This window comes from Gavialis gangeticus, unplaced genomic scaffold (assembly GCF_001723915.1).
Source record: "Gavialis gangeticus isolate Ggan-Ray unplaced genomic scaffold, GavGan_comp1, whole genome shotgun sequence".
Lineage (NCBI taxonomy): Eukaryota > Metazoa > Chordata > Crocodylia > Gavialidae > Gavialis > Gavialis gangeticus.
Genome location: NW_017729025.1, coordinates 56,995,609 through 57,020,994, shown reverse-complemented (window position 1 = coordinate 57,020,994; position 25,386 = coordinate 56,995,609). Strand labels below are relative to the sequence as shown.

The 25,386-nt window shown below is 42.9% G+C and overlaps 1 protein-coding gene across 1 annotated transcript in view; it reads right to left on the bottom strand.

Moving 5' to 3' along the window:
* The window catches only part of SEC23A (Sec23 homolog A, coat complex II component), a 50,856-nt gene extending 34,656 nt beyond the window's left edge, over positions 1-16,200 (bottom strand). Inside the window, exons 1-8 of the mRNA XM_019518859.1 lie at positions 16,173-16,200; positions 10,025-10,266; positions 7,807-7,864; positions 7,452-7,538; positions 5,994-6,230; positions 5,787-5,866; positions 2,643-2,787; positions 345-503 (exon numbers count right to left, since the gene is read on the bottom strand). Coding sequence (XP_019374404.1) covers positions 345-503; positions 2,643-2,787; positions 5,787-5,866; positions 5,994-6,230; positions 7,452-7,538; positions 7,807-7,864; positions 10,025-10,245 — 987 coding nt within the window. The 5' untranslated portion in view covers positions 10,246-10,266; positions 16,173-16,200. The remainder of the gene's footprint in view (positions 1-344; positions 504-2,642; positions 2,788-5,786; positions 5,867-5,993; positions 6,231-7,451; positions 7,539-7,806; positions 7,865-10,024; positions 10,267-16,172) is intronic.
* Between the last annotated feature and the right edge of the window lie 9,186 nt (positions 16,201-25,386).

Genomic DNA, 25,386 nt, shown 5'->3' with positions numbered 1-25,386 from the left:
ATTTGTGTGCTATACTAATTGATGGGGAGTTCTACTTAAAAATCCATGTCACATTTTACCTCACTGTATATTCAGGACCCAATCCTGTTCCTAATAAAGTCAGTGAAAACACTCCAACTTACTTTAGTGGGAACTGGATCGGGTTCTAACTTAATATACTGACAATCCTTATGAAATTTTGGAAAACAGTAGCTAAAATTGAACAAAATGTGTCGATTCCTCTTTACACATACAGTTTGTTAAATATGTTTATACACTAGTTATTATCCATCAGACAAACGTGTCTATATCTACTGGCATTTCTTTAGCAAGAGGCCTAGAATTAATATGTTGTCCAGTCTTACCTTAGTACCCTTCTTCACATATTTGGCATTGTCTTTTTCAATATCATGCCACGATCTTATGGGCAACTTCAGTTCATCTCCTACAACCATGCCAGGTCCTTGAGTAGCTGGCCCTCCAATAAACATCATTATGTGTGCACCAGTATTAGGAAAAGTGCACTGTGGGAAACAAAAGATACCCCAGAAAGCTCTTCTTATGAAAAGGAAAGACATGAGATAATAGTAACAGAGGAAATAACTATATAGAGGAAATAACTATGAATGTGTCAATTAATGCAAACACTTAAACTTTATCAAAAGACTTACGTTTTAATTTCATGTAAAGTCTTATTCTTGTCTCATTAAGATTAATTCCTTTAATGTATAAAATAGTTCCACACACAGTTAGGACCAAAGCCTAAGTTGGTATAAGTTCCCACAGCCCCACTGTTTGATCTCAGCTGAAGTGAATTTACACAAATTGTGGATCTGACCCATCATATTTCACTTTCCCTCTTAGTTCTTACTAGAAGCAATGAAATGGGAAACTGTTTTTATGAAGAATGTATTTGATTCCTTGTTTGATACCTGAAATCACAGCATTTTCTTTTTAACAACACTTGAAGTGGTTGGCTTCACAAAAATTATTTTACATGGAAAATAAACTGCACTAACAAAATAAATATGCATACAAAATATCCTGCTTTCCATGCTAGCATAAAACTAAAGCATAAGGGAAGGAATGTATAATGTTTTTTAGGTGACCTCCAAGACTAGTGCCTAACAGAGTAATACTACGCTTACTAAACTCCAATGCAAGTTTTCCCCATGTTAAATGGGGGGAGGAAGGGGCAGTAAGTATCTTTTCTTGGATTCAAGTACAAGGCAGCAAAGGGGAGGGAAGGGGAGGAGGGTAAATTGGTGCTTTGGCTCTGACTCGACCCCAATCTGAGGTTGGAGTTGGAGCCACAGCTGCAGCTCCTGCCTACCCCAATATGGCTTTTATTCCCCAACTGCTCATTGTAATTAGAAAGCTAGTTTAGGATACTAAGCTAGCTTCCTAATTACAGTGGTGCCTTCTGAAACTGAAAATCAAGAGGAAGTTTGCAACATATTGCCTAAATCTGTGCTTTCTATGAATATCCGTCAGATATATGACTCTGATCTTCAGGGCTATCAACCTGGTATCTTTCACCTGCACTTCATATTAAAACAGCTTTAGTAATATAATAAGCAACAAAAAGCATGAATATGGTTTTTAGTCTTTAACATCTCTAAGGTTAGTCACAAAAATGGATTTTTATTAACAGAAAAAAAATTTGTCAAATGTTTCTTTCCAGACAAGTTGGGACACAAAACTGTCTTACTCAGCTTCTAGTTATGTTTTTGAAAAGAACCAAATATAGACATACTTAAAAGCATCTCTGTTAAACTCAACCAAAATGAGCCTGTCTCCATGTTTTATAACTCATCAACTATGAGGACCAACTGAGGAAGAAAGAAAAATAATAAAGAAATCCCCTTGTTTATTACTCCGAATACAGATAAACTGTAAATATAAATACAAAAGTCAAGACAAGCCTTCCTCATATTTGCAGCTTAAAATCACCACCTGAACATCTGACTATAAAGGCTGCAAAATGAAGTTGTTGGTAAAAAAGGTTGCACTGTTGAAATTCAAAGGAAATTAAAACAATAGCTATGCTGCCACAATACCACTGGTTCTCAGTAACTCAAATCAGACAGATAATTCTTCAAGGAACAGGAACTGGAAGAGTCAAATACTAGAGCAGGGTAAATAAAACTAAGAAAATGGTGGTAAACAAAAGAGTTAAAAATAAAAAATTGCAAATATCAAAGGACTTGCACTAGCTAAGCAATAAAAAAAACAACAACATAGAAATTAAGAAAAGGACTAAGCAATAAAATATAAAAAGAAAATGGGAGCGAATAAACAAAAACAGAAAAGATATTTAAAAGAAAGTATATTAGTTGAGCAAGCAATAAAGTCAGAAAGTGACTGAGTGTAATTATACAACTAAAAGCCAAAGATTAATAATACTAAAGAGGCAAATTGGACAAGAGCCACAAATAAATCTGTTTTTAAAATGTTTGGGCTACGTATTATTTCTTCTCTTTTTGCTCAATATTTCTTCCTATAGAATATTAAAGAACTGTATTAGAGGAATATTAGTAAACTATAGATGCCCAAGTTTAATGAAAAATCTAGTATATACTAATTACTGAGATTTTTATTCATATGTGTTTCTTACTCTAAAGGTTTTAGCATTTAAGAACAATTGTCGGTTAAACAGTTACCTCAAGGAGTCCAACAGCTATAGAAAGAGCTACTCCAGAGGACCGCAAAGGTCTTTTCCCCTGTGGAACAGGCCACGGATCCCGTTGCAATTCACCCAATAGATCAGTGAGATTCATATCAATTTTCTGCACTGGCTGCAAAAATCTAGAAACAAATATGATATGAAGTTAACTTTTGCATTATTTTTGCTATAAGACCTTTTAAAACCAAATCATATCTGGTGATCCATGGACAATCTGTTGGACTGAAATAGCAACCATCCCAAACTTGGTTCAGAGCACTGTCACCAGCTCACCAGAATGACAGAGCCTGCAAGTACCACATACCCAGCTTGAGGAGACAAAGTATTCAGCATAACACGTTGCAGCAACACAGCCTGTTGCCTTAGCAATACTGCCAGGTTCCAGAAAGAACTACATCCGGCCAAAAAAACAGCTCTGGTCATCAAGGAAATTTGGGCAAAAAACTAAAAAGAAAAGGATATACTTGGAGAGTGAGCAAAACAAAAATTACACTTCCAGAACTGTCCAAGTGTCAGATTCAAATTGGTTCCAGAAGTGCCTACCCTTTGGGAACTGGAACACTTAAAACTTGCCAGCTAGGTGATTCAATTTGACCAGGTTTAGGCACCTATATGCAGTCAATGGGGAGATGCAGGCACCCCAAAACAGGACTTCAGCACTTAAGTGCCCCAAACAGAGAATGGAAAAAGGTAAGTACAAAGGGCAATTAAGAAATCCCAGAGATACCTAGAAGTAGCCAGCAGGAAACATGAACATACATCTCCCAAGAGCTTAGACACCAAATCACAGGGCACTTTGGCTGCCTACAGACGTTAAGGAGGAAAAAAAAAAAAGAAAAGGTTCTTTACTTTAAACTCTGCAGGTCCCCACACCAAGTCCAGCATATGCCCAGAAGAGGCATTGCATTAGTTGGACCCGGCCTGCCCAATGTGTGTATAGATCGGACACTTCAGTGCGACTTTTTTGGTGCTTTTATCTAACCCCTGATTGAATCAGCTTTAGATAAAAGTGCTAAAAAGCCCTGCCGAACCGCCCGATCTATACAGACACTGCAGAGCTGAGTTAAACTAACACATATCCTCTTCTGGTAAAGCATGTTTGTTTGGGGTTCCCCCCCCCCGCCACACACCATGTTGGTCAGCACCCATTAGGTGTTTCTACTCTCTTAAGATTCAGAATGCAAAGCACCGCTTCTGAGAAAAGCCTGCCACATGACAGGGGTGGTGATGCTACCTGGCATCTTCTGCCCTATAACCTAGTGGTTAGAGCACGCAGCTAGGAAGTGAAAGACCTGGGGTCTAGACCCTCTTCATCCTGAAGCAGGGTGGATACAAATCAATGATTTTTTTTTAAGTCAAAAACATTGGATTTTTTTTATTTAAATCAGATTTTTTATTTAAATCAGATTTTTTAATTTCTTTGTTAAGAATTTTTTTTTTTTTTAAATAAACCTATATAAAGATAATTTTAATTTAAGATAAGTTAAAGCTCAGAGATATCATCATGGAATAGGCTTGTAACTTCTAATTTTATACTATTTGAAACAATATATTCACGTAACCTTTTTAGAAAAGGTTTATAAATAGGTCACAACAGGCCATGGACTATTTTAGGGGCCCAATCTTGGAAAACAATTATTAAATCAAGGCTTCCTGACCAGTTATTTAAATCGATTTGATTTAAATTGAATCCACCCTGTCCTGAAGGAGTTCCAAACTTACCTGACACTTCCCAGGAGCGTGCCCTAACCATCAGTGTACAAAACAGGCCATATGGAGACACTGTCCTCCCTTTCTATTGCAAGTAGGCTACTGGGCTGCCAAGATTCCTAGAGTCATAAAGACAAGAGGGCAAACAAAAAGGAATCTGTAAGCCTATCAGTTTATATCACTTGCCTGGATGGTGGGGAATCCTTGCTTCTGGTCCCTGCTCCTGGACTCATTATGCATGTTCCAGACTAAAAATGAGACATAACCATGAGAGCAGGAACCGGAACCTAAGTTCCCCACCCTCTCCCAGGGAGTGCCAGAATCACTAGACTTCAAAGGCACACTCCCCTCATGCTTATTCACCTTGTGGCCTGAGCACTCACACTTTGTTCTTTATGCAGCTTTGATGCAGCTTTGCAAGCTTATTCATACATTTAACTGCTCAACTCTAATGTACCCATTCAGTCTCTCATAGAAAATTAAGCCACTGGGTATATTTTAAAAGCTGCCTGAAAACCACAAAACCCTCTCACAATCCTAATGTAAATGATGTCTTGGGGTCCATTTGGTGGCCCATTTGTCTGTTGGGATATGAACTTTGGAACCTTATGTCCAGTTAATTTCACAATTTAAGGGAATGTTCTCAGAAGCACTGATCAGAGCTCTACTGAATTTAGTGAAAAACAGAAAAATTAAGAAATCATTAGCACTTAGCAAGGAAAGCAAGAAAACAATTTTAAGAGGTTGTGGGTCAAATATTCTACCAGAAGGAGAAGGCAGAGGGAGTGTGAAGCAGGAAAAAGAGCCCCAGTTATACTTTGTCTTTTCCTGTCCAAGAATTTGGAGCACAGGAGATGCTTGAGAAAGAACAAGATGCATACAGAGTCCCTAGTATAGGAGGCAAGGGAGGAATATGGCAGGCATTAAAACCTTCCAGCATAAGACCATAAACCTATTTCCGTGTGCGTGTAATAATTTTCTGTCAAAAGATTTCTACATCATTCTTCTAAATTAATGTTATTCATATCCAAGTCTTCTCATAGTTTTCTTCTCCTTGCCCAATTTCTTTTCAGAAAAAAGAGCATCTGTTATCAATAAGCTCCTAACAAACACTTCTCTAGGGCCCTTAACTTACAGAGCTTTGATTGTTCTCTTCTAATGCAGAATTCACTAGCATCACACTTAGCTTTCACAGCTACCTCAGTTTCTGAGGCTGTTGAGCTAAAACTCCCCATACTTTCCAGGTTACTCTTAAAGCCAAAAACCTATTTCTACTAAAATGTATACTGTATGGGAGTCAGCCTACCTGAGAAACAATGCATATGAATCAATTACATGTTACAGCAGAAAAAAAACCTGTAAGCTGAAGCACTATAGCAAAGAGAGGTTTTGTTTTTTTTAAATAACCTACCTGTTGGAAGGTGGCGGCTGTTGTACCTGAGGACCCCGGCCTACTTGAGAAACAGCTACTTTAGTAAGCCCCAACATTTCCTGGAAAAAAGTGAAAAAAATATATATTTGCAAAAATATATAAACAACTGTTTCCACAGTATCTTGAAAGTCAACTTCACAAACTATTTGGGGGCTTTTTTGCTTTTAATTATTTCTTGCCTATTACCTGAAGTTGTTTTGCAGACAGGTCTTTTGTTCCTCTGAAGACATAACTTTTTGAAATCCCTTCACAGCCAAGTTCATGAACCTGTACCATTCTTCCAAAGGTAATAAGACCTACCAATGCAGTTGGTGGTAGGAGACTTAATGACATTTGCATGGATTCCTTCAAGGCTTGCAAGTCTTCATCTTCCATGCAAGTGTCCACAACATAAAGAAATATCAAAGGCATCTGAGGACCACGCTTTAAGAAAAAAGAAAATACCTGCATGAAAACTAAATCTTCCAGCACTTGATCTTAACCTAAAAAAGGCCGAGAAGCGATTACTACATTAAAAAAGAACACTGCAAAACTAAAAATTGTAAAAGTTTCATTAAATACAAGATTGGCCACACCAGCTCATACCATGAAATCTGGCAAGCCCCTTCAAGTAATGGCCAGGATTTAATGCTGCATGAGGAGAGAATTACCAGCCATAATGGAATCTGCACAAAAATGTAATTCTAAACATAGCAGAAAAATATGTAGAGGCCTGCACAGATAATGTGGAAGCGTGAGATAATTTTACCAACCTTTAATATGTTATCTTACTCTACTCACAATGATGTTACTATCAATTAATTACCCAAAACTTCAAAAAAGGGAAAAACTACCAGAATATTAGACCTAATGATTTTTGTGGCATTTTATTCTATAATTTGACTCTATAAACCAGAACTTCCTTTTGGTCTTTTCAAATTAACTCCACTTTAATATTAGCAATCATTCTAAGGCAAAAAGAAGAGCTAACCAGTTCTGATTTTACCTTTTTCAAGATAGATAACTTGCTGAAGTTCCTGTCTCTCCCGCTGTTTTCCAATCTAAATAATTCTATTTTTGAAGTTTCTTGTCACAGGTCTGTTCTCCTATTAAACCCTTCTAAGTCACTCCCATTACTTACGATAAAATGTGTACAGAAAATTGTGAAGAAAGAACATCCAAATTGCATTAATTATGCTGCATCACTCTCCACCTACTCTTTTAAATCAGTTGGTTCCAATAACAACACATGATTTTTCAAATATAAACTTCACTTCAAAGACTGACCCAATACTAAAATTTGTACTAAATTCTGTTGATAAGTAGTATGACTAATATCTGCAGTATGGGCAGCACAAATCAGTTGAACTGCTGCTGAAGAAACACAACACGATAAAATGTAGGTGTCTAAACCACAGAGAATTTGCTTACACTCTACTGGCCTTACCAAGTAAATACTGTAGTCCTAAAATTGGATTATAGTAAATCAAAACTAGCCCTCTTCATGTTGAAAAGACAAGATTGGTTGAAGGTTTACAGCTAAACAATGTAAATTATTCACTGAATTTTAATTGCTGCTACATCAGAACAAGAATAAAATTAAACCATAGCTAGCATCTATCTAGTGTCAAAGAACTGATCAAATAAATTATTTGATGGTTTTACCTGCACTACATATTCAATGCTAGAAAACTGAGGTAAAAGTTCTGCAGGCTGATTCATTTCAGATATACCAGCGTAAGTAGGAGGAAACTGCAAAAGAAGAAAAAAAACATATAAAGTACCAGTTTCAAAATTACAAAAAAATCTTTGGAAAATCAAGACCTATATTTGTAACAAATGGCAGTTATCACTATCATAAAAAAATCCCTTGATTCTGACCTCTCAGATTGAAGAGACATCTACAAAATTAATATCCTTCTAATATCCAAGTCCAATTCAAATGTATAATCTGATAAATGGTTTTTCATTTTCCTCATTTAAAAGATCATCCTGTATTCTAAATACTCCATTTTCTTACCTGATTTCTCTGATAACAAAAGTTGCAAGCCCAAAGTTTTGCCCGATAATCCACTTGGCTATAAAAATAAGAATTAAAAAAAGTTAATGCATTATGAATGGCTTTAGTTTACTTAAAAGCTTTTATATTAGATGCGTGTCATGTATGCCCACTAAACATGCACTCTTCATGTTTACAATGTTATTTCCCTTATTGTCATAGATGTGTTTGCTTCAAAAAGGTCGCACCCCAACCAAAAAATATTCTTCTAAATCACCCTGTTGCAGACCAGAAAGGAAGGAGGGTATTATAATCAAGTTACAGGACTAGGAACATATGAAAACAGATTCAATGTCCAACTTGTCTAGAGACTTTCTGTATGAATCTTCACGTGTCAGTTCTTCATCTCCTTTCTCTTTCCCTCCCTCTATCTTTTCCATTAGACTGCAAGCTCTGTGGGTGACAAAGTGTCTCTTACTACACATGTACAGGATCTAATACAATGAGTTCATTCCCAAAAACTGCTTCAATATAAACAATAACAATGTCTTTACTGTGCAATTTATTTGTATAGCATGTTTCAAAAGCCAATGAGACTTGTGCTCCGAAGTTATTTACGTGTGTTTAAAAAATTCACCAGCTGCTTTTAGGTAAGTATTTGTGTGCTTCCTAGAACATACTTTTTGGTGTCGTGTCACCACAGTACAGGTTTCCCTCGCTTTATGTTGTACATGCGTTCCCGGAAAATGCACACGACTCAAATTTGCATAAAGGGAACCCCCTTTACAAGGTAACAAATAGGGATACATTCCAAGACCTTGACTGTACTGACCCCCAGGCCCATTTCTACCACTTTTACAAGACAATTTTGGTACTCACCAACAGCAGACAGTGCACACAAGCACAGGGCACTATTATTATGGGGATGGCAACTACAGAAACACATTTCGCAGACAATGAGCGAGGAGCACAAATCCACACGGGAGACTATATTTTGGTGCACATCACTCCCACAATGCAGCTGACTGCAGGCTTCCACCACAGTGATCGCGTAAGAGTGAATTTACCTCGCATATAACAAATTTTTGGTATAAAAAGCACCATCACATAAGAGCGAATTTGCACATACAGAACCCGCATAAAGCAAGAGAAACCTGTATAAGGGCAAAACAGTTAACAAAAGATTATCACTGAAGGTTTTGGAGCAGATCCTCATCTGCTGTAAAAAGGCAAGTCTTTACTAGAACTGTGACAGTTGATAGATTTTCAAATCAGAAAGGGAATTGGATCATCTAGTCTGAGCTGCTGTGCAATATGAGCCATATAATATCACCCACTGAGTGTCTGACTAAGCAAAAGATAGCCAAATGTGATGTGAAGATATTGAAAGAGAGAGATAATTCACACCAGCTACAGATGACTCTTCATTTATAACAGTGGTGCACAACCTTTTAGGGCTCACAACTCTACTTCCAATCAGCTTATGACTGCTAGTGTAAACCCAGCTTTTTCAGCTGAATTCTCCTGGGGCTCACACACCCTTAGTTTGGGAACCACTGATTTACACCTGTGGTTACCCTTGCTTTTCATTTTTAAAACACTGAGTCAAATGTTATGTTTCTGAAAAAGATAAACTTTGCTAAACCTGACTTCAGTCATACACACGTACTGTGCCAGGTTCCCAGCATAACACTGCCACTTTACCAATAACATTCACTTTACAGCTATCTAGGTCCTCCCTTTGAAGAACAACAAAATCATAAAACTGAGTCCAACGGGTCTGTGATGTGGACTAACTTAAGAATGTAAGACTGAAGCAATAAATCCTTGGACACTGCAGCAACTACGTTCACCAACTGATCAAGCTCAGGCTTGAAAGCAGCTATGGGGCTGTACCCTCACTATTCCTGCTGGCAGGCTATTCCAGAATTTCAGTGCTCTTGATAGGGGAACTAGGGTAATGCGGGCATTAAGGTGCCCAGTTGATAGCCCAGAAGTCACAAGTTCGAGGCCAAAGCAGAAGTGCTCACAGTGGCCTGTCAGATTCCAACTAATCTATAATTGCTGTTAAATACCTTCTTGCAAGGACACAAAAAGAGAAGGAAGTTCTCTTGATGATTAAAACTTTCTTTTAATTCCTAAGATGTATTCATGATCAGCTCATACTCATTTTTTCAAATATTTTAAATAAAAGAGATATCTACAGAAAGTATTACATAAACTTATGCAGTGAGATTACCATAAGGGATTCAGAACTGCACGACATGTAGTCCTACTGCACAGAACTGGTTCATATTGAATGGGAGGCAAGTCAGGTCGTTCTTTCAGAGGTGTAAAGAGAGCAGCCACTGGGACTACCATTCTTGTAGCTTCAAGGCGACTTGAAGGCCAAACATTCCAGCTGAATCTAACTCCATCTCTGTCTTCATTCTGCTGGATGAATTCTAGGAAGGTTGTCATTGTTAACCTCTTTCTTTATTTCTGAAATTAAAGATATTTAATTAATTGGATACACAGAGTTATTAAAAGAACAAATCAAAATTAGAAAGAAAAATCCGAACTGCAACTGATATTGTATTATACTTTTAGTCAAAAATGCTCTTGCAGAAACGTGAATGTTTCTGCTGTGCCAAATGTAAAGTATATAATTCCAAGAAGAAGAAAAAAAGAGAAAACACTTGCAGAGTGTAGCAACTTGTTTGAAAGTGCTAAATAATTGCCTGGTTTGCAAATATATAAACAGCATTGAAACATACCACCTTCAAACTAGCTTTAGTTTGAGGAACATATGAGAGAGTTCCAGAGTGGTGTCAGGAGCTTAGCAGATAAGCAGTCAGGACACTGAAAAAGTGAGCATTTTAAAAGATATTTTGAAAGAGACTTGTTTAAAAAAAGGATGTCATGTCTACTTTATAGATTGCTCTAGGCATCACCACTGAAGTAATTTAATTATTAATTCTGCTTCTTTTGCAGTGATTTAATCTGCCACTTTCCATTAACTAATTCACCAAGGAATTTCACTGTGTTTTTACATTTTCAGTTTTGTGATAATTGGAATGTGCTAAGAGAATAAGCAGCATTTAAAGACACAACATACCAATAATCTTTAAAAAAATACCATATTTTCTCAAATATAACCTGCACCTCTTCCCCAGCTGGTTTTGGGGGGAAATTGGGGCATGAATTACATGGATTTCATAGACATTAGGGCTGGAAGGGACCTCGGAAGATCGAGTCCAGCCCCCAGCCCAAAGGGCAGGAAGTCAGCTGGGGTCATAGGATCCCAGCAAGATAAGCATTCAATTTATCTTGAAGGTGTTCAATATAGGTGCTTGAACCACTTCCAATGACAGGCTGTTGGATGAAAAAGGGATCCTCACAGGGCCAGAAATTTGATAAGGGGAGAGAGAAGGAACAGTGGTATCATTAACTTGTACAGAGCCATGGCAATTAAGGCTGCTACCGCTCCAACTACCCCACTGCCAAACGTCTGGACCCAAGGGGAGCCCCCCTTCTTCCCCAAACTGCATCCAGACCAGGCCAGTGCACAGGGTTGGTCCACAGCCAGATCCAGCACACAGGCTCAGATCTGATGTAGGGTGTGTGCGAAGCGAGCCCTATTTGAGTCCAATTGGGCCTGAATCAGGGACAGTGCTTCAATTCGTTGATTCAGATCACTGTCCCTGATTCAATTCAGCCAAATCCAGACCTGAAGATTTGATGCTGATTCAGAGAATCGGTGACTCAGACATAGACAGAGCTTTAAAAGCTTTTTCTGCATACCCTGAGGTAGCAGGCGCAGTCGTGATCACTGCGATGCTTGGGTGCATGGAGCATCCCACAGGAGTGCGGGGGGGCCCTCCACGTGCTAGGTGGCAAACCAGGAAGTGGACTTGAAGTACTTTCGGTCCACTTCTGGGTCCGCTGGGGAGCACGCTGGGGGACTGCCCCCGCTCAGCAGTTGTCCTCAGGGGGACCCCAGGTGCCCCCCCCCAGACCCAGGAGGCACCAGTCACTGAGCCAGAGGGTGCGGGGGGCCTCCCAGCACGCTCCCCGGCAGGGGAACGGAAGTGCTTCTGGTCCACTTACAGGTGCGCTGCCAAGCACGCTGGGGACTGCCTGTGCTCCATATGCCCCAGCATTGCAGCAATCATGAGCCCCTGCTACCTAGAGGTATGTAGAAAAAACATTTAAAAATGTATCTATGTCCAAATTTCCGAATCTTTCCGAATCTCTCTGAATCAATTCAGAGGATTCTGATTCAATTCAGAGAGATTAAAGGGTTCTATGATTCAGATTCACGGCCAGGGTGTCCCAGGGAACATCCCTCTATTGCCTCCTTGCTGGAGATATTCAGAGAAATTAAAGGGTCCTATGATTCAGATTCAGAGATTCAGTCACCAAATTGGGCTGAATCTCTGCCAAATTGAATCAGGGACCAAAGCTTTGCACAGCCCTACTGATGTGCTGGTTCCAGCCCCACACACTGGCTCCAGAGCCACGTGCCAGGTAGCACCTGGCTCACCAAGTCCAGGACTGCATGCTGACTTTGGACCCAGCATCTGCTGGGAAGATCTCTTTACCCAGTTCTTAAAGAGATCTTCCCAAAACCACCCATCATAGCCTTCAAACAAGCACTGAACATCGCTTACCTCATGATCACCAGAAGCAAACTTCCTACAGCCCAAAAGACACCAAATGGATCCAGACCATAGCGTGACAAGAAATGTAAAACCTGCCAATGTATCTCAACACCCCCACAATTCCTATACCCCGCAACAGAACTATCTGCATTCCTGGATCTTACAGCTGCACCTCCAGAAATGTAATACATCTCGTCCAATGCAACAAATGCCCTGACGGAAAATACATAGGAGAGACCAAACAACAACTGTGCACCAAAATGAATGCATACCAGAAATCTATCGAAGACAAGAATACCCAGTTACCTGTGGGGGCACATTTCTCACAAGAAAACCACTCTCCCTTTGAGGATTAGAACTGAGAGACTGGAGAGAATTTACAAAACACCTTTCACAGAAAGCCCATGAACTTCACTTCATCAACCTACTGGATACAAAAAAATCATGGACTAAGTATACATATTGGATTTATGACACATTATAACCTGCCTAACATCTGACTCCAGCTACATTCATTCACCAGCTACATTCATTCCCCTCTTCCCTCCCCACCAGCCTCTCTCTCACCCACTGACTCCTCAATTTACATCTTCACTGACTGGCTTTCTTGCATGCATACCAGCTTCTGGCTTCTTTACTATTCATTCCATCCAGGAAGAGCACTCACCAACTGCAGATGCTTCCTCAGCCTGCCGAAGGGTATTTATACCCAAAAGCTTGCAAAGAAGAATTTTTCTAACTATGAGTTGGTCTAATAAAAGATATTGGATTTACCCAAAGAATCTTGTCTGCTGATGTCCTTAGACCAACACAACTACAACATACACCCCTGAAGAATTCTCTAAAATTCTTACTGGTAAAAAAATAGTCTGAGCACTGAAGCAGTCATGTTGCAGCCCTACAGCTGGAGAGCTTCACAAGCAAGTTCTCCAGCAAGGAGGCAATAGAGGAATGCTCCCTGGGACACCCCCGCCATGATGGGAACCCATTTATTGTCAGTCTGCTCTCTCCCCAGCCAGAGTGTCAATTGGGAGTTAGCAGCTGCTGAATAACAGCACCTACCACAGATAACCAGGGGACGGTTCCAGTCCCTAGGGAATACCTCCCCATCCCATCAGCCCTCTGACTAGCAGGGCACACATTCTCCCATGGTGGGAACCCTCCTGGAGTCCCCACTCCTTGTACTCCTCTGAGCCAACCTACAGGAATACAGGGAGGTAAATGTGAGTAAGCAGGGGCATTCTGCCATCACAGCAAGCCTCCGTGAGTGCTGCCACCATGACAAGGCAGCCTGCCTCACCCCACAGGTCAGTGTGGAGCAGTGTAGGTGAGGGAGGGGCACTCTGCTGTCACAGCAAGGCTCAGCAGGGCAGCCCGTCTCGCCCTGTATTACTCCTAGCTGACCCACAGTGGTGGGGGCAAGGCAGGGGCATTCTGCTGCACCAGAAACCCCTTCTGGAAGGGTTCCCACTACAGGAGAATGCCCCTCCTGCTGCTAATCCTTTGAAATAAAAGCACATTAAATTATTTGTCCCTTTATTACTTGGCTACATACTGTGCAGAGGGCAAAGTGCACACAGAGTTGTAAGATGACTAATAGTACTATTAAGCATGCAGGCAGACAGATACTCATGGTGGGCGACAAGTTAAATACTATTCCAACTCTTAAGAGTCCTGTCTACAAAGCATGTTTGGTTCCATCTCCCTCCTCCCCATTCTTTCCATCCTTTCCTTCCCTTCCAAAAGCCAACTACATCTGCGTGTTACAATTTAATACCAAAATAGGATACAGACTGTCAGACAATGCATTTTGCAGTGGTAAGTTACTGTGGTTACCCACATGCCTTTTTCACTGAAACAAGGGTCATAAGCTTGACACAGGGACTTCATCTTAAAAATGTTTACTCATGTAAATATCCCTAGTTGTTTAAGTAGTCACTGAAAGTATAAGACATTTAACACTTTCTAGGATTCTATCCTTGGTATATGACAAATACATCTGATGTCTTATATTACAGAAACCTACCCCATAATTATACTGTTTTTTTAAATGCATGCCTTTGAATAACCGTTCTAGAAACAGCTGTTAGTCTGACTGATTGATGTAGGCAGACATGCATTCAGTGATATGGTTTCTTCAGAAACAGATATTAAGAGCCCCTCCTCCCCCATTTATTACAGCATTTGTGAACATACAAACTACATATTTAAATATTTCCAAACCTCTCTCAGAAACCTATTAATCTACTTTGAAATAAAATATCCACTAAATATGAGACTACCAAAACCTCCAGAGAGCTACATCTTGTTTTGATAGGAATCCCAGTGGGACAGGAGACATACAATAACATTTAAATACCATAAAAACAGCCTAATGGAGTGCACTCTCCTTCAGAAATAAAATATATCTACTGTACTTTAATCAATCTACTGAGCCACTGTTAACTTGATTTTTAATTCAGTGATCCTTTCTTATCTGTCTCTAAGTAAATTATCAGATACTATTATTTCAAGGCAGTACTTGACAGGTACCAAGAATAACTCTCAAGTTATCAAAATGACAGCATGTAACTGAGTATTAATAAATGGATGGCAACACTTCCACTAATTTCCTGTCCTAGTCCTGCTCCCCAAATTCCCTCCATTAAGAGGTGATTTTAAGATCAGTGTATGGTATCCATACCAGCAGTTCACATATGTTATAACCTACCAGACACTGTCACCCCTCAACATTTCTCCTAGACCCACCATGTACTTTATAGTCTAACATGTTAGTGGAAAAGAACAGTAGGACCCAGTAAAATCTGAAGACCACACTGTGGAAACCACTGTCACAGGCCATCTAAGACAGTGGTCCTCAACCTTTTTTGCACCAGGACCCGTCTGTAAACTGCGATGGGCAGTCCTGACTCCGTGCCCATCTCTCCTGCCCCCACCATCAGCCCCAGTGTGTAGGGCAAGGGGGCCCCAAGCTGGAGTTTTGCCAGCCTGCAAGGGAAAACTCACAGTTTCCCCACATTTTTCTCCTTCAAAGGAGAATTAATTTTCAAAGTTTATTTGCAACCCTTTCATGTGTTTTGGCAACCCACTTCTGGTGAGAAATCTAATCTAAGGGAAAGACCTGGTATAGTTAAAGCAGTACAAATTCCCCAGTGCTGCCAGAGATAAGTGCAAAGGTGCCACATCCACCCTGTGACACAGAGATGCAAGCAACCAGGGCCGGGACAGCTGCCCCCACACTCGGACCCACACCGCTCTTTATTCCAGCCAAGACACCGGGGTGCAAAGACCCATGTGGCAACCAGCCCTAGCTGTGGTGCCCTGGGTTTGTAGGGATTGGGGACAGAAACCTGCTGCCCACCTCTCAGGCTCCCCTGGCTGGCTGCAGAAGGGCAATTTTGCTGTGTGAGCTGCGGCTCCCCCTACCAGAGCTCCTTGGGGAAGTGGGGGGTGTCATGCTTTGGCAGAGACAGCTCCCACCGCCCTCTACAGCCCGCGGCGTCCCCCAGCCCCTTCATCTGGTGCCCGGGCCCCGGGGCGCGATGAGACGCGGCTGAGGCGGCCGCTGCTCTGGAGTGGCCAGGATACTTCCCCCACCCGCCGGCGGGCTGGGATGTTCACACCGCTCCCCGGCCCTGGTAGAGGGTACGAAGAGGGCATGAGGGGCTCCGGCGCCCAACGCTGCCGCCCCGCGGCCGGAGCAGCGGCAGGGGAGGCGGGAGAGCTCCCCCGGCCCGCACTCACCTGCCCACGTCCCTGCCCCAGCCCGAGGAGCCGCTGCCGCTGTCGCTGCCCGCCCCGTGAACCCAGCAGGCCCGGCGCCGCCGACGCAGTCAACATGGCTGATGGGAGAGTCGGTGCCACGTCAAGGGGCAGGGAACGAGTCGCGGCCCCGCCCCCGCCCCAAGCCGAGCGCCCGCCGTGGGGGCTGCTCCTCGCCCCCGCCCCGCAGGTGCCCGAGGCACCGAGCATGGGGTCCCCGTGCGCTGCGGGGCCTGACGGGCGCCGCCTGGCCGCTCCTGCCCTTCCCCGGCCGCAGATCCCCGCACCCAGCTCCCCTGGCCGAGCTGCGAGTTTCGCCCCTCGGACTGCCCCGGGCACGGCCGGGCATAGGCGCAGCCTGCAGCCAGGGGTGGATCTAGGCTTTGGAAAAGGGGGGTGCAGAGGGGCAGCCCATAACACAACACAGGCTTGTCTCCACTTCAGGAGAAGCTAGAAACTTTACTGACTAGGCAGCAAGGTACGGTTCAGTTTAAGATGGAAGCAAAAGCCAAATGCGCGTAAAAGCTGCCATTTGTTGTGTCAGGCCAGAAATCCACCTTGCCCATTTTCCATTCTGCAGAGGGGCAGCATCACATAAGACTGAAATCAAGCCAGGTCATGGCAAGCAGGGATTTAAGGTCCTGGCTAAGGCTAAGTAGGTCTTCCTGTAGGCTGTGCACACCCTCAGCTTTGCAAGGGCAATTATACTGAGCAAGTGGGGGCTGGGGCGCCGGTCCATTTGACAGCAGACAGACTACCTGACAGCCGAAGTTCTGGAATTGGCTGGAAACGCTACCCCAACAACCAAAAAACTCCATCCTCTGTTACCTCCAGGTGGCCATCCACAGCAATGAGGAGCTGAACAAGATGCTGAGGGGAGTCACCATCCCTCAAGGTGGGGTCCTGTTCAACATCCAGGTGGTGCTGCTGCCGAAGAAACCTGAGAGCCACAAAGCGAACGGCAAGTGAGATCTGATTCAGACCTAGGCTAGGAAACATTCATAACAACCCCCCTCAACCTCATGTCACACAGCAGCAGAGGTTGGATGGTGAAAGGCAGGGGGAACTGGGTATGACCAGGTTTTTTCCTGCTGTTCCCCTCTCACTTGCAGCCTCCAGCATTCATGGTCTAGGACAGGGATCAGCAACCCCCAGCACGTGTGCCAAGCATGGCATGCGAGGCCATTTGCTTGGCACACCACCGTCAGCCCAGGCTGTAAGCAGCTGCTGCCAGCCACAGAGCCCAAGCTGCTCCCAGCAGGTGGCTGGGAGGCTGCAAGCCATGCTGCAAGCAGACTGGGCTCCTTGGGCTGGCTGCAGACGGGAGGCTGCAAACAGCTGCTCTGGGCTCCAGCATGTAGGCACTCTGGCACCTTCCAAGGTAGACATTGTGTTTTTTCGGCACTCCAGCCAAAAAACGTTGCCTACCCCTGGTCTAGGAAGTTCTGATTCACAGGCTGTGGCCCTCGGGGCCTTGTAAACATGACACTGTAAGCCACAGGCAACACCTCGGCAGGACACAGGAGGGCACGTGCCTCCCCCTGAGATTGGTGGCCGCCACCAATGCTGCCACCAGCTTCTGTGGGTGGTTGTCACCTCCCCCTCGCTGCCAATGCATCTGCTGGTGGTTGCAGGTGGTCCCTGCTCGCCACCCACTGCTCACCACCCCCCTCACAGCTGACACCACCACAGCTGCCTGCAGGCAGTCCCCACTTGGCCCATCCTCGCTGCCGACATCACCACGGCTTGCCTGCGGGCAGTCCCCGCTCACTGCCACCCCACTGCCAACAACACTGCTGCCTGCAGGTGGTTGCTGTGCCCCCCGCAGCCTCCAGGGGCACGCATCATTCATCATTCATGCTGTAAGCCAAACAAATGTTAATCGTCTTAGTGGAGCAGTTGCACAGTAAGGCAACTCTGCTCTGACTGTCCTTCACATGCACAGCTGTGACTTGCCACTAGAAGCTTGGTGAGCAGGACTAGGAGCAGGACCTCTTGGCTCCTCCTGCCAGGCAGCAAGCTCACCACCATGTCAGTTGCAGCAGGACCGGAGAGACCTGGGGAAGCAGCTTCCCTGGGGCTCTGATCTCGCTGAACCAAACACTGTGGCCCCACACTGAGAGCAGGGATATTGGTGCTGCCTGAGCTCCAAGGAGCCCGATCCTTTTTTCTCCAGAGCTCAGGTGGTGACCACCCACTGTGCCACCACTGGCACAAACATAGCCAGTCTAGGTAACAGTGGGAGGCACCAAGGCTGCCAGGTACTTTGGGGCTGCAATACTCATTCTGCCCGACATCCCCAAGGGGTGAGAACCATGCCCAGCCCACTGTGCCCCAATGTCCCTGCTCATCCTGTGTCAGGAAGGGGCACAGCATTCTGGGATACTAGAGAACTTCAACTTGGGCAGAACAGCTACGGGAAGTGGCCACGCAGTAATGGAACCGGAACAAAATTAGGTGGATTGAAGATAATCCTACCCTGGAGTGGTGTAACTTTAAACCAAATAATGAGTACTTTAAGCCACTTAAAAGGTGCTAACATACAGCCAGTCCAGGGGTAAAGAGCTCTAGAAGCCACCAGACTTACTGTATAACAAGACCCTTATTCCCACGCTCAATAGATACTTGATGCCCCTTTCCTCCAATAATTTTTCCAATCCATTTTTGAATCTGGCTAAACTGTAAGCTTCCACAACATCTGGTGGCAATGAGTTCCACACTTTAATACGCTGTGAGAAAAAGAATGTCCTACTGGCATGTTCACTTATTTGCTAGAGGACATATAAAGTTGAAAAAAAGCACACAAGGCAAAAAAAACAGTCAAGGGATAACATTTGTCCTTCAATCATTAGTGTTAAATGAACATTTTTTATTCAGATTCATTAAACAAAATCTAGCTGCCTTGACTGCCTTGGCAATGATACCAATATTTCACTGGCAATCATTGCTACACCTGAGTTAATGTTACCACATCTGAGTTAAGGTTTTTAGCCTGAGCTGAAAACAGTCGGCAGGGCTGTGAACTAGAAGAGAGACAGCTAACAGACAGCAACATTGCAGAAGGATAGTTTGACCAGAATGAAACATCAAGACTGTTAAGAAGGATAGAGGATCTTAACACCTGAGTAGAGAGAGATTAACAAGAATAGGGGAGAATATAATGAGCCATGAAGTCAACTAACTCTCTCAGCTCTGCCTGAATAGAAATGCTGCCCCTCCCAGGCACTTGCTTTTCAGGTTTGGGTAGAGCAGGAATCAAAGGGTGGTGTAACTGCACCAGTGCACCCTCCTTAGATCCACCCCTGCATACAGAACAGTAATTCTCCACCTTGTTAGACCCAGGGTACCCCTTATTTTCACTTGCTTTTTGACTACAGGAAAGTACTAGAGCAACTTTTCTGTTGCAAAGAACTCAGAAAGCCCACAACAGCTTGGAATGCTTTCCACACTATGGATTACTATTTGAAATCTCTGGGTTTATCTTGTGACTCGTATTTGCATGCCTAACAATGTTAACGGCATAGCATGAACTCTGCATGGCCCCGGGAGGCTGGTGGGGCACGGCAAGCTCCCACAGGCGGGGGTGGCACTGGCAGCAGCGGGAGCATGGCAGCGGCAAAGAGGGAGATCCTGCAGGCAACTGCAATGCTCCCGGCGGCAGGGGGGAGAGGGTGGCGAGCACCGGCGATGATCGTGGACTGCTGGCAGATGCCACCGGCGGTATCGGCGATGAGTGGGGATTGGCAAGTGGCAACTGCCCACAGGTACCACTGGCAATGTCAATAGCACCTTTTTGCAGGGGGTGTACCACCATGCTCGAGGGGTGCACATGCAATCCCCACACGTCACCAATGGGGCGTAGCATCCCACAGTATCCTTGAAAGGAACTCAGAGCACTTCAGGGTGCTGCAACACTCTGGTTGAGATTCGTTGGTGTATATATACAGAACTTACTCCCTCATTTAGGCCCCAGCTGAGGAAAGCATTTCAATGCAAGCTTTATGAGTAGTGCCACTAAAGAAAGGAGACCCTCACATGCTCAATTACATATCCCCATAATCATATTTAATGTGTTACTGATGCCCAAAGGCATTTTTTCAAGGTGGAGGAACTTTGTCAATTAGTGATCCACCCTGTGTATCAGCGGTATCCTGCTTTTAATGCCTGGAAGATTTCCTTAATTAACCATTTCTAATTATTTTACATCATTCCTAGTTGTTGTATGATCCTGGGGTTTTGTATTCATTTTACATTTTCTAACTGGAAGAGAGTATGTGTATTAATAAATTATTGATACAATTCTCAAAACGTTTAAAATTGAAATGCTGTGATATAACCACTAGATGGAGCTTTCTCTCTTTCCACTTTGCAACGTTAGCTACAATATGCTATTTCTAACCCATATTTAATTATATTTCTGAGATCAGGTGGTATTGGAAAACCACTGTTACCATTTATTAATGTTTAATTTTATGCAATGCACATGTGTGTACACTTCTTTTATCCTCTTTGTTCTTTTACTCTTCTATTTAAGAAAATTCTCAATATGGAAGAGACAGCTAAAATAACATTTACAGGTTCCTCAAATTCTCTTGGCACACTGCCTGTCTTTTGAGACTTGTATTTAATAAGGTACTGACTGCTTTCTATTCTTGATGATCATTCGAATATATTCTCAGAATTACTGTTTTTAATTGATTTCAGAGTTATTCCCTTTATGCTTTGTTAAGGCTGTCCTTTTGTATACATAGATAGAACATGTGTTTGGTATTTCTAAATATATAATCAATGAACTGTGCAAAAAAAAAGCAGAAACATAATGGTTAATTCTCTACTTAGATTAATAATACATATTTTTTTCCAAATATCAGTGCTTAGCTACTACTGCCCATAATTTAATTGCCTTACTTGTTCTAAGGACAATTATATTTGCTTGTTAGCTCTTTCCTAAGACAGAATAGCTGTTATTTTTTTTAACTATTCATAGGATGTTTAAATTCTTACAACTGTTGTTTAATTGTTACCAGATACATTTATGTAAATGAGGATTTTCCAAAATCCTTCAATAAAAACAAGGGAAAAACAACATATGAATAATCATTTTCAAAATTAGCCCTATGGGAATTACAGTTTTGTTTGGACTACAAGTAGTGTATCAGTTTTTGTTTTCTCCCAAAATAAAATTGCTGTAATGACCAGGGATTTCCATTTCCCACAGAAAAACAGGAAAAAAACATGGACTTTCCCTTTTGCTCGAGAAAAACATGGTTTTTTTTTTCATTTTAATGGAGAAACATGCAGGTTTTCCACTTTTGCAAAGAGCTCTTTGCAGGCTGGCAGAGTTCCAACCTGCAAGGGGCTGGGGGAGTGGGAGAAGGGCAGTCAGGCACAAGGGCATTATGTGCATGTATACGCACATGGCTCCTAGGTAGTCTGGAGAGCAATTCCCACACATAAGTCTGGCATGGGGGAAAAGGGAGATTGATGCCCCCACAGGGAGGGAGGAAGTTGAGCAAGGCTAGGGCTGGAGCTTCTGCCCAGCTGGGGCAGTGCATGCAGTTTGGGGCCTGGGGCTGGAATGCCTGGCTGCAGGTCCCAGGCACAGAGCAGTACAGGGCAATGGGTGGCTTATCAGGGGAGAGGCACATGCCCCCTAGATCTGCATGTGAGGCAGGGGTAGGGGCAGCCTGACCACTGCAGGCTTGGGGTCCCTGCCCTGCTGTCCTCCCCCCGGGGCTTCCGCAGCACAGTGGGCAGGACCCGGCATAGCCGGGCAGGGTGGAACAGGGAAGCTCCTTGTTGCTGCAAGCTCTGCACCACCCTGGCTAGGCGCCCCCTGCCCACCAAGCAGCAGCAGGGGTGGCGGCATGGAGTTGTGCCCATCACTGCTGTTGGGCAGGCAGAGGGAGCCTCGCCAGGGCATCATGACGCTTGCAGTGGCAACAAGCGTCCCTGCCTGGTCCCACTCTGCCCAGCTGCACTAGGTTCCCCCTGCTGTGCCATGGAAGCCTCAGGTGGGGAGCAGCAGGGCAGGAAGACCTAAGCCTACAGCGAGCACCCCGCACCATGCCTCCCCCCATGAACTCTACTCCGGCCGCAATGCCTGCGGGGGTGAGGGGGGAGCTGGGTTCTGCACTCTACTACATCGCAGCAGCTGCTGCCTCCTGTTGGCAGCAGCCAGGGCTTGGCACTGGTGCTGGGGGGCCAGGTGCTGCGGACCAGTTCCCTGGCCCCGTAGCCTTGGTAGCTGGTGGCCCCTTCCAGCAGGGCTGGGGGGTAGGGGTCTGTGGGTGAGGAGTGAGGATCATCAGTAGGGCCAGGGGACTGTGGCCAGGGAGTGAGGGGCACTAGCAGGGCTATGGGGCTGTAGGTGGGAATGAGGGGCCTGTGTCCTGGTGAGCTAAGGGAGAGGAGGAGCTCTGATTTTCCATGATAAAAAACCCAAAATCAAATACCAAAATTTATGGGTGCACAGGATTTATTTTATTATAGTGATTGAAGCACTGGTAGGCTTCCAAATTGCCTTAAAATTGTAAATATATCAATAAAACACTGTTCAATTGATACCTATATATAGTGGCATTTCATTTTAATCATAGATTTGGGGGTTTTAATCAGAGAATTTCCCTTTTTTTTTAAATCAGAAAATTTGCAATATTTTTTTCAGAGAAAACCAGGATACCTGGTAATGACTGGGTTTGCAAAATAATGTTACCAACTTAGAAGATATTTAAACAATAACCCTGACACAGGCCAATAAACTGTCCTAAATAAAGCAGTAACTGTGGTCTTCCCTAAGGAATTTTACCACAACTGACTGTGGGAAGGCAAAAAACTACCATTGTCATGTACATTGTGTCTGAAAGTTTGAAAATGTATGCCAGGTGGTAATGAACAATTGCATTAATCAACTATTAGTGGCCAAAACATCCTTACACCCATTTATGGTACTTCAACTATACTTGCAGTCATATTTCTATGCAACCCATCATTTCTCATCTGACCCAAAAATAGGACATGCCCAAATGGAAGGACTGTGCCACCCACTCTAATGCCACCATCAGGTGGAAGGGATATTGATCTGTGGGTTATAAAAAATATCTGGGCTCCTTATCCTGCAACACAGAATGGAACCCCAAATATTATCTCCCTATTATTTGTTTAGATCCTGTACAGAGGACAAACTGTACACACAGCTGTGGAATGACTAATATCTGCTTGGTAAATGATGTTTCAGCAAGTGAAAGACTCCCTCAGTACTGCAGGTTCTGCGAATGCCCAAGTACTATAGTGATTGTCCAAGAAAGGGTGTAAAGCAGAAAGAGGAGATATAACTCTGGGGATGCCTGTAGATGGCATGCAAAAGGAGACAAGTGAGATAATGATAGAAAGAGAGGAAGGAAAAAAACCAGGAGAGTACCATTGTGAAATCCCAGTGAGGATAACAGGTGTAAAATCATTTTGTTATTAACATGTTTAAGAAAAATCTAGATTTCATTTTGATATGGACAAAATCCTGCATTTCTTGATCTGAAACTTCCTTCCAAGAAGGTGTCACAGATAATATAATGATAGAGAACACACAGAGAAGCAAAAGTACTAAGATGAATGGATAGGTAGAAAAATAAAATGGAGATCTGGGTTCTAAACAGGGAGTACTACTAAGATAACTACATCTTTCTGTTACCCCTTGTATTCAATAAGAAGCTACACTATGTTTTTCTTCACTTACTTCCATGTTAGACATATATATGACATTTAGAGTTTTTGGCAAATATCCCCAGGTTGCAACTTACCTTCCCATTGGGAAATTTCTCCTTTATGTTTCCTAGGCAGTTGATAAAGAGATAGAGTTTTCATCTTTGACAGTTTTCTCTTCTTCGCCTGCTGAATCATGTTTAGCTCTACCAGATGTTCAATGGACTCCATTATTAAGTCTTGTCAGCAGTGATCTTGATATCCTCAGAAAACCACTGGTGTTGCTTGCAACAGTTTAAAAGTGGCTAATTGAATGTATGTCATTCAACTTTAAAAAGCAAAATCAAAAATCATTTTAACGTATTTTATATTTACAATTGTATCATAATCCTGCATTTGGTTTTTGTTTTCTTTTTTATAATTTCTTTCTTCAGAACAGATACATTTATAATTCCTAACATCTGAATATTTTAAATATATCCATTTACAGATTGAGAGAGTGCCTTGGCTACCATGTCAAATTCTCCAGAAATGCAACTGTAGTTTTAATTAAGCAGGTCATATTTCAAGTGATGACGACCACACTTTTCGCACACAGAAATAGGAAGTTACATCCGGTTCCAGAAGAAAGTGGATTGTTACACGTAAACGGTTTCAGGAAACACCTTAAAAGCAAATAAAAATTAAATGGAGAGGAAAGTTCTAGGGTAGTGTTTGCTCAAAACTGCTCAGAAAACATAGTCCTTCAGAAATAACCAGTACTACTATAAAAAATGGAGATACGAGGCTAGTCTAGTGGTTTGGGTTACCCCTTGATCTTTACCATGCATGCAGAACATCCAGATTGTGGATAGCACAGCACAGCTCAGTCTGTATCAAAATTATTGTAGAAAGAGAAAGCAAAGAATATGCGTTAGCAGTGACTTCTGAGTCAGCAACTTAATAAATAACAGTTTAAACTACACTGCCTACAGATTTACACAGGTGGGGACTTCCAGTTAGACTTTGGCCTGGCACTACCGGTGCTTTTCATGTAGGATCTAAATAAGCCTGTATAACTACAGAATATGCAATCAAATTTAATATCTGTGCACTGGCCTTTTGGGATGAAATCAATAGGATATCTGTACCACCGACTGAATCAAGCACCATGTTCTTATATATTTTTATCCATCACTCAGTGCTTTATACAGGAAACAAGTATTATTATCCCCATGTTACATGATGGGTAGGGAATATTTTATATTCTATATAATATTTAACTTTTTTCTTAAAAGAGTTACTTGCTTTTAATTGAGTTTGCATGTATCCTCTTTCACGTGAAATAAGGAAATACATAGAAGTGGGATGAAAAAGAAATAAAATAACTGATTTTGAAGTCCTCAATAGTTAAAGTATTTTTCTGAGATATACCCCAGACTGACAGTGTGATCTATCTATACAAAAGTCTAATTCATATCAAACTCATAATTACATTTATCTGGGCATGTCTACACAT